The following is a 10156-nucleotide window of genomic DNA, read 5'->3' as shown; positions in this document are numbered from 1 at the left end:
TGAGAAGGTGGACTCTCGTTCTGATGGGCATTGGCTGGGTGAGAAGGTGGACTCTCGTTCTGATGGGCATTGGCTGGGTGAGAAGGTGGACTCTCATTCTGATGGTCTGCTTTGCTAGCCTGTGCTCAGGTGGCGTGGATATTGCCCCTCTGCACCATGCTGAAGGATCAATCTTTTAGACCCTGTTGCCCCACAGCCAACAATCATCAGTCATTTACCAAAACAAACTTCCTCACATAAGTCTGATTTCCAGAAAGTTCCTAGAACATATTTGTTTCCAAATGTGACCTACTGAATCTAGAGCAAGCTTTAAATTTTTTTCTAGTAGCATTAAGACCTAGTGGATATCTCTTCAGTGCATGGTATATACAGTGAGGTGGCTTTGTTTGATATTTATAATGCCTCAAGCTGTTGCTTGTTTACATTACTGTTTCCACTGAGGGAAACATGTTCTCCTCTGTGGACCCTCTGTTATTTGATACCTGACTGGCACTTAGGTATGGATGTGTGCTCGCTTTCTGTGGCATCATATTTCATTTCATCCTAAGGGGTCTGAGTAGAGGAGGTGAGAACATCTAGAAACCCTAGCATAGGATTTACTGAACACAGGAGGACATACATGGACTTGTACACATGGGGGCATCTTCAGCTCTGGGGGGCATCTGAGACACTTCCTTCGTATGTCATCATGGAAGGCTCCTGTCTGTGCTTGGCCCATGCCATTACTTGTAGCTATCCCCCAGCCTCACTCACAAAAGGTGATGTGAAGCTGGGAAAAGCACTCCATTAAAATGTTTCTCCTTCCTTCTTCCAGGCTAAGGCCGTTTGTTTTTCATACTCTCTGGATTTTTAAGATCTTGGGGTTTGCCACATTTTAAGATTGAGATGTGTGATGTATGTGTGTATATGTGCACGTGCATGTGCGAGGGTGGGGACAATAGAGAGTAGGGGTGGGGTAGGGGACTTGAAGCATGGCTCAGGGGTTAAGAACAGTAGCTGCTCTTCTAGAGGACCCAGGTTCGATTCCTAGCACCCACATGATAGCTCACAACTGCCTGTGACTCCAGTTCCAGAAGATCCAATGCTCTCTTCTGCTCCATAGGATCCTTCCTGCAGGCATGTGGAACACACAAGCTCTCACATACACATACACTTCATTAAGTAAGTAAATAAGTAAGTAAGTAGTTTTGTTTTTGTTTTTAAAGAAACCAGCTAAACAACAACAACAACAAAGACTGATATGTGGGATTTGTGCTGTGGTATCACATACTAAGAAAAAAAATTTTCTCTCTTTTGAGCACCATGCAGCCATTTTGATACTTTTATTTGAAGATTCTAGGTAGTTCTCCAGTTCTGGTAACTTAAGGTTGTGAGGATTATTCACTGTCTCTATTGTTTCTAGCTCCTATGATATTCAGTCTTTCGGGCTAACACTGGTGTTTAGAGAATCCTTTAGTCTTGTTCTCTGCACTGTGGTGTACTCAGTACGGACCACACTGCTCCATGTGGCTGTCATATCCTCAAAGCAAGCTTTGCAGAACACATTTAGATGCCCAGAGTCTCCAGTATTCTTCAAGGCAATGATATTACTCCATAATCTCACCATAAATATAAGCACACAAAGTCTGTACCGAGGAGAGCTTCTAGCTGTAGGATACAGCACAGGTTTCTATTGTAGGCTACAGGAAATGTGTACTAATGCGTGTTCTAGGTTGCTCACACTTAGCAGTTTTGGGGGATTTATCACACTAGCTACTGCTCTTTTACACACATGAGATCTCTAACTTTCATGAAATACAAGCTTTAAACAACCTTGGAAGTAAGAAGAGGGGCCTTTTGCATATTATGATTATTTTTAAGTACATCCACCCGCTTTTCTCTTGTTATTAAAAAAGAAGCAGTTTCTGATGTGTTTTTCTTTATGCAGAGTATTTGGGTTTGAATATGGAAAATTTCCCATTACCATTTGGTCTCGGGAATGTTGCTCCCCCAAAGTTTCTCATGACAAAAAGGCAGAGAGCCTCAGAGGCAGGCTGCCTGCAGCTGAATTTCATTAGGACTTTGATGGGAAACTCAAGTTGGAATTACAAACATCTGTGGTTAAACTTCCCTTTAGTAAGCCGTTTCCCAGAATTTAACTTTACCACACCAGGAGCAAAAGAGAAAACAGTTGAAAGTAGCAGGCTGCTCTTGTGAAACCCAGGAGAGTATTTAAATATCTGCCTCTGGTCACTATCTCTTAATGAGCTCACAGATCTCCTATGCTAGAAAATTAATAATTATTTAGAAATACTAATTTTGACACTCAAAGCATGTGCCAAAAATTGGATTTGTGTTTTCTAACTCAAATGTCTCAAAATTATATCTGGCTGCCGTCATATTTTTATGATTATTATAAGCAAGCAGGCTTTCCCTGGCCTCATGCACATCACAAACAACAAGTCAGATTTGAACATCTGTGCATTTGTCCTTTCATTTTTCCTACGACTTAATTTCTTTCCCTCAATCTCATACTTTTTTGCTTGGCTTTGTTGTTGCTGCTATTTGGCGTTTCTAGAGATTCAGAAAAACACATCATTTTTCTCAGCTACTCACATACCGTATTTCCTGTAAAAACCATTTGAAAACTATTAGGGAATGATTATAAGAGACACTCTAGTTGCTCTACTCTTGGGTTGCACAACTAGGAACTATGCAGACAAAATGAAATTTACAAAATTATTAAATATTAGGTGACAAAGTTTGTCAAGATACTAAGCACTGAGTACCTGTGCTTCACTGAAGTCACAGGGAAGAAAGGAGCTGAGAGGGGAGGAGGCTAAGGGAGGGGAGGCTGAGGGAAGGGGAGGCTGAGGGGAGGGGAGTCTGAGGGGAGGGGAGGCTGAGGAGAGGGGAATATGAGGTGAGGGGAGGCTGAGAGGAGGGGAATATGAGGGGAGGGGAGGCTGAGGGAGGGGAATCTGAGGGGAGGGGAATCTGAGGGGAGGGGAATCTGAGGGGAGGGGAGGCTGAAGAGAGGGGAATCTGAGGGGAAGGGAGGCTGGGGGGGGGAATCTGAGGGGAGGGGAGGCTGAGGGAGGGGAGGCTGAAGAGAGGGGAATCTGAGGGGAAGGGAGGCTGAGGGGGGGAATCTGAGGGGAGGGAGGCTGAGAGAGGGAAGTCTTAGGGGAGGGGAGGCTGAGGGGAGGGGAGGCTGAGGGAGGGGAGACTGAGGGAGGGGAGGCTGAGGGAGGGAAGTCTGAGGGGAGGGAAAGCTGAGGTGCACTGTCTAAGAAAGCCTGCAGACATACACATCTACATGCAATATCACATCAATCTTGTGAGCCAAGATATGTTTTTTAACTTTATAATGCAGTCCCTAAAAGATGAGCTAATCTGCTCAAAGTCACCCTGCTGAAAGTTTGAGCACTGATTCACATATCTGTCTGGTCACAAGCCCACACTCTGCCTCTGATGAAAGGTGAATTTCAAATATGGTAGGGATAGCGAGTAAGTTGCCCTAATGTTAAACCCGTCCTTTGGATATAAGAATCCAGATTCTGTCTTTTTTTTTTTTTGGACAGGGTTTCTCTGTGTAGTCCTGGCTGTCCTAAAACCCACTCTGCCACCCTATAGACGAGGTTTGCCTCAAACTCTGAGATTTGCCTGCCTCTGCCTTCTAAGTACTGGGATTAAAAGTAAGCACCACCACACCCTGCCTGTCTTCTCTTAAAAAAACGACAAACGAGTTCCAGAAGAGCTGGCAAGGCAGAGCTCCACTCTGGAGCGCAGTCTCCTGTCATTTATGGTTGGTCATCCCCAAGTTACTCTTCCTCCTTACCTGGCTCCCCTTAGATAATTTTTTTGCATGGCTTCTGCAATAATCTGAGTTTTAAGAATTCCTTTGGGCCACAGGATCCAATAACTCCACTTCTGGATATGTACTCAAAAGAACTGAAAACAGGGACTCAAAGCCAGATACTTATACATCATTGTTTATAACAATATTGTTCCAATACCCAAAAGGAAGAAACCACATCTGTTTGTATGGGTGTTTGAACAAATAAATGTTCTGTACATGTACATCCATGTGTATATATATATGTAAATTATATATAATATCATATATATAATTATATATTATATATGAATGGGAATCTTAACAGCAGTGATTCTGACACACCTACAGTGTAAATGAACTTTGATGACTCCTACACGTTGTCTTCTGACCACCATTCAATCACCAAGGCACATACATGCCACCCCTACCCCCAGAATAAAAGAAAAGGAAGAAAAAAATGTACTCAGCAAGGCAGGCAGGGAAGGGGTATTACCCAAGTCTTCAGTTGTCTTAACAGTTTATGCAGCTTATAGACACTTCAGTAGCGCTGATGTTTTGCATGACATCTTATACTTCTTCACTTAAAAAAGAAAGGCTCCTAAAATTTTAATAAAATGTTCCCTATGGATGGTTCCATATACTTTCTAGACATTCCTGCACAGTCAAGTTGCTTTTACAGGTAAACAGCTCCCCAGTGGAGTCACTTCATAGCTGATGGTTCAGACAGCTACTTTTCTACCTATTTCCAAGTTTGTGAATTGAAATGATAACTGTATAGTTCTGACTTATCATGGAGGTGTCAGAAAATGTCTTAGGTAGTGTTAATTATGCCACTGCTACAGCATCCCAGTCTTTCTAAAGTAAGCTGTATAAAATCTTAGCTGTTGGCAAGTAGAATATCATGTCTTCCTGGTCTACCTCATTTTCTCCATGGTCCTTAGCTCATAGCCACTCTTACAGAGCATCAGTCTGTTCTGCTCTGGACAGTGCTTGGCGTATTATTTTCTGTCAGATTGCTTACCACTTGAACGTGATGGTAAAACTCTATCCTTTCGTTTCCTTTAATCCCTCTTGGTACGTGTACATTTTCTCTATAAGGTAAGTCTCTAATGTGCTTGCTGTGCAAGTGAAAGTGGAGGTTCCAGCGGCCTAATCTAGCGCTGGCACTGCAGTCCAGGATGGCTGCCCAGGCTAGTGGCTGGAAGACTTATTGTCTGCACAGTCTTTTTCAAGGCAAGGGCTGAGATACGGAAAGGAAAGCAGATAGTGAAAGAGATAGAGACTTTCTGGAAACGTTCTGCAACCCTTCAATGGCAGGGAGCCTGACAGTGTAGTTTGGGCATGGGACCACACGTCAACTCAGAGAAGAATAGAGGGAAAGTCCCTCAGTGTTAGTCTTCTGTAGTGCTTCTTTAAGCAAGTCAGTTCGTCCAGAGTGGGATGGCCTTGGGCTTATGAAGCAATGACGTTTTTTGCAGGGAAGTTAGCCTGGTAATATAAACAGTAAACCCCACTCAGGTTAGGCCATGAAGTCTTTCATTCTCCTCTCAGGGAAGTTCCTCGCCTTTATGATCGATTTCTCTTATTCTCATTTATCAAAACCAGTAATAAGAATAAAGCCCAGCTCTGCCCACTCCTGCTTGGCTCTCCCAGCATTCTTCCTTTGCCCCACATTTCTCAATGCCTTTCTTTGCCTGGCCTCCATCTAGCTTCCACCCCCAGCTCAGCATTCTCAACCTTGGTTGACTCCTGCCCAATGTCTCAATAAACAAAAACCTCTCTTTCCCCAAGGATACTCTAACACTGGTTCCCTGGGTCATTCTCTCTCCACTCCTTCTTTCCCTCTGGTTCCCTGTGCTTCTGTGTTAATCACGAAAACTTTAGCTAGATTCTGATCATTTCAACAAAATCCATACACGAAGATTGCCCTGCCCGTTTCATCATTTTTAGAAATTGCAACAGCCCTGTAGTCAAGAAGATAAAGCTCTGAGCCAACATATTACACAAAACATTCTCTCTCTCTCTCTCTCTCTCTCTCTCTCTCTCTCTCTCATAATCCAAACACATGCACACACACATGCACACACTCATACATATACTCATACACACTCACATGCACACACTCATACACTCAGTCATATATACACACTCACACACACTCTCACACATGCATACTCACAAACTCTTTCACACAGTCATACACTCATACACTCTCACACACATACTCTTAGACACTCATACATATGCTCTCCCCCACACTCATGCGCGCGCACGCGCGCGCGCACACACACACACACACACACAGAGAGGGAGAGAGAGAGAGAGAACTTAAACTTAGTTATTACTTGCTACAGTGCACTTGACAAAGTGAGTAGCCTCTTTCTTTACAGTCTTGTCAGGATACTGAAGGTTCCTTCCGAAACTCCTAGCTGCTCTTGCCTGCCATCGCCTACTAAAATCACTGCTGTCGCCATGTGCTCGGCAGGAGTGGACTCAGTAAATTGCTTGTCAAGAAGCAGGAGGTAGGAAAATCTGCAAGTGGTGTGTAGAGTTTTCTCGGGTGTGTCTCTTTCACATTCTTTCCATCCTATGGGAAAGCCTTTTTCAAAGGTGGGCCCTTCCTTCCTGGCCCGCCTTGTCTGTCCTTTCATTGTGCTAGTTTTTCATTCACATTTGCTCCCAGCTCACACTGAGCACTGCTGTGGGTCAGAGACCCTGCCTCCTTAGGACAAGCATCCAGTGACAGGGGAACTGGGGGAAAAACATTAGGGGATTTCTGCCAAGCTCCTCCCACTGACCCATGCTTGCCTTAGGTTTTTTTTTTTTTTTTTCTTTTTCTTCCTTCTTTTGGAGAGTTGGCTGAAGAATGACCATTCATATAAATCCAACTCAAATAAAGTGGAAATATTTTTAGAGCACCCTCCCACCCACATTTTGAACCCCTCCTATGAATAATGTGACCATATTCTGTTTTATGTAAATACGGTTTCCTGACCCGACCCAGTAAAGTAGTTGTGCCATGTTATTAAGTCTCTGGAATGTATTTGATTTAAGATCTGCTTTCTGGCTATAAAGAGCATGGGAAACCTGCTGGCAGGGCACTGGGATCATCCTGGGACCACAGGCAAGCAGGGCATTATGTGAAACTACCCTTGGGAAGCATAATTGTGACGTTCCACCCCGACTGCTGTCGTCTCCCCTGGGATGACTGATATCTTCTCTCTCTTCCCTAAATCCCTCAACTAGTACACCTAGTAAACCCTGACAGTATCGCACAGTTAACTTACTATGGGACAGTCTTTCTGACTGGAAGAATATAGACAAACATAGGTCCAATATTAACAAACATTAAGTAAGAGAGAAGCATAAAAGTCTCAGAAATAGCACCAAATATGGATTTAAAAAAATAATGTAACCCATTCATGGTAATAACTCAGCACGTTCAATCACTTCTACCTATGTCAGACACTGTAGTACCTTCACCATGGCAACGACATAAAGTTTAAAATGGCTACCAATGATTTCCTTAGGCCTTGAGGGTTTAGTTTTGTTTTTTTTCATCAGCAAGTTGGGCAAACTGTTACTTGGGTAAGTCAAGATGCTTGCACTTTAAGTATGTTTAGCAAGTCTGCCCTCTAAAATGCTTTGCTAATGTTGCCCTGGACATATGCTTGGATGGGAAATTGCTCATAGCCTCAATATTAACTTTAAGGACCTCTAACATTCAAATAATTTTTATGAGCTGCAAATACAGAAAAAAATCGCTATGCATGATATGATCATCTCTTTAGATTTAACATATTCAAACACAGAATGCCTAGAATTAAGATGAACTCTGAAAAAAATCTAGCCTACAGTTGGGACATGATAAAAATTTATTTATTGTTTATCTGCAATTCAAGTTTAATTGAATTATACTCAATGTCAGTTGTGTCCTTATGGTAAGCATTTCATTCAGGGACTTTCCCTGCTGAAAGCAACAGGTGTGGAAATGATGTCGCCTGGGTTTGTTCCAAGAATGCAGAGAAGCAATTCCTCACCATTGATGGAGTTTGGCTGCTCTGACCTGTCCCCAGGGACTGGGTGTGATCAGAAGCCCCTTTCAAAATAGACCCTTGGGTAGACCCTGTGTAGGAAACGAGAGACTGGTACAATCTGGTTCTACCCACCTGCCTCCCTTTTGAGGAAGCATCGCTAGGACTTTTACTTAAGGATCATCTTGCATTCTATTTTTAATCAACAATAACGACTATAGTTATATTACCAGAGGTAGAATTAGGAGCCACAGTTGAGACTTCAGTGACTTTTAGCACAATTATCAACTTGCATCACTACTTTACCTGTATGATTGCTATAGACATGGGTATATTAGTGTGTGTATATGTGTGTGGTATGTGTGTATATGCTGTGTATATGTTATGTGTGTGTAGTGTGTATGGTGTGTGTATGTGTATATAAATGTGTGTGTGTATGTGTGCGCTATGTGGTATGTGGAGTGGTGTGTATGTGTGTTGTATGGTATGTGGTATGTGTGTGTGTGTGTGTGTGTGTGTGTGTGTGGTGTAAGGTCTGTTGCTCTTTCCTTTCCCATGATCTTCGGTGACTTCATTTTCCTCCTCCTTCGAATCCCCCACAGCCTGGGCATGCTACTGTAATCCCGGCTCAGAGGCTCTTAAATCACTTACTGTGGATTCATCCTTCCCCAGTGTCTACAGTTCAGCCATTTCTTAATCGAAAAGTCTCTTGATATATAAAAACAGTAGCTCACTGAATAAACGTTAGATCAATAGTATATCCTGATCAGCTTTACTCTGGGAGGGGAGCTTGACTTAATCTTGCTTCTGGATTAGAATGGTCTGCTTTTGTTTAAGGTATCTGCCCTGACATTTTCTAACAGCTTCCTTCACAGACAACCCCCACCCCAGCACCGCAGCCTTGCAGAAGACCTTTTGTTTAGTTTGAGACAGGACAGGTCTTTTTAGTGATATTGCTCCCATTGTTCAAACAGCAAAGAGGAGCAGGGAGACAGAGAGGGGCACGTACAGTAAGTACCAAGGCTTGACAAAATGACTACTGGAACACACCAAAAGACCACCACTGCATACTGCATACACCTCTCATGTAGTCTAACAGACCCGTGCAGACAGGAAGGGTACTCTCACCGGAAGCCTCAACTTTCAACTGACATCCAAGTCAAACTTTCAAAACAGAACCCTTCATTTCAACTGAGGAGTCCCAGTCCAGATGAAAGTCTAGGGGCTTTCAAAAAGACGGGGAGAGAGAAAGGATTGTGGCCCAGCCCGTAGATACAGTAGACACAGTTGTGGAGCAGGTTGGCAAAGGCAGGGGGTACTGTACCTCAGCAGAGGGCAGCAGGCGTCCCAGTGTCACGCCAGAGTCGCTGGTCTCCAATGGGTCTTGCCTGCCGACCACTGCGCTCCCCTCGATGTCAAAAGGAAACGCATTGCCGTCCCCTGACGCTGCGTTGGAGCAGACAGCAAGCCAGAGGAGCCACAGGGCCAGGACTGAGCACCAGGCTGTGCTCCAAGCCATCTCTCTGCTGATATTCAACAGGGCCCTTCCTGGAGCGAAGGATCTGGGGGTCTTGGTGGGTACCCCCTAAGAGATGCAGCGATGCCTGGTGTTTTGTCTTCTCTGGACCTGCAGTATTTAGATTGAGGAGCCCAAGTTGCAACTTTGTTGTTGTATTAAAGAAGAAGGAGTGAGAGTCAGCGTGGTCTCTTCTTTCTCTCCTGCTTGTCTTTGGCTTCCATCCACCTCTCTCACTTTGTCTCCGGTCTCCCGCCGCTTCTGAGACTTGGGTTCTGGGACCTACAGATGGATGGAGCGCAGCGCCCTGCGAACATCAAAAGGCAGGGGAGCGGGACTGGCATGAGCCGAGCGAGCGCTCCTGGCCACCTCCTCTCCCTGGCGGCTGGGACCGAGGTCGGCGCGGCTCTGGCTTCCTTCCCACACTCATTCTCACCACTCCCTTTCCACCTTCCCCTTCCAGGCCCTCCCACTTCAAGTTGGCTTTCAGACCCCGAGGTCAGGCCTTTCCTAGACGCTGCCTCCCCCTCCCCCTCCCCCTCGCAGTTTGGAGTCTCTCCAAGGACTCGAAATGAATATTCAGCGTTCCTGATTGCTTCCCCACATCCCTATTTACGCAGCCAAGGCGCCGGATGTCTGATCTATATTTATATAGATTTGTATGTGGCCCCCACTAGTGTACAGGAAAGTGGGTGGAAAAAGGATTCCAGGGGCAGGAGGGAGCCTGAGGTAGATGACCTCAGGAGCCAGAGGCAGGGTGTCCTTTTCTGGATGTGTTCTCCTCTC

At 44.6% G+C, this 10156-nt stretch overlaps 1 protein-coding gene across 1 annotated transcript in view; it reads right to left on the bottom strand.

Annotated features, from left to right (window-relative positions):
• Positions 1 to 9813, bottom strand: part of Lama4 (laminin subunit alpha 4) — a 145339-nt gene extending 135526 nt beyond the window's left edge. The window contains exon 1 of the mRNA XM_021204290.2: positions 9179 to 9813. Coding sequence (XP_021059949.1) covers positions 9179 to 9373 — 195 coding nt within the window. The 5' untranslated portion in view covers positions 9374 to 9813. The remainder of the gene's footprint in view (positions 1 to 9178) is intronic.
• Positions 9814 to 10156: the final 343 nt, after the last annotated feature.

Source organism: Mus pahari, chromosome 9 (assembly GCF_900095145.1).
Source record: "Mus pahari chromosome 9, PAHARI_EIJ_v1.1, whole genome shotgun sequence".
NCBI classification, from domain to species: Eukaryota; Metazoa; Chordata; class Mammalia; order Rodentia; family Muridae; genus Mus; species Mus pahari.
The sequence above is the reverse complement of the archived record's forward strand: the minus strand, read 5'-3'. Positions and strand labels throughout refer to the sequence as shown.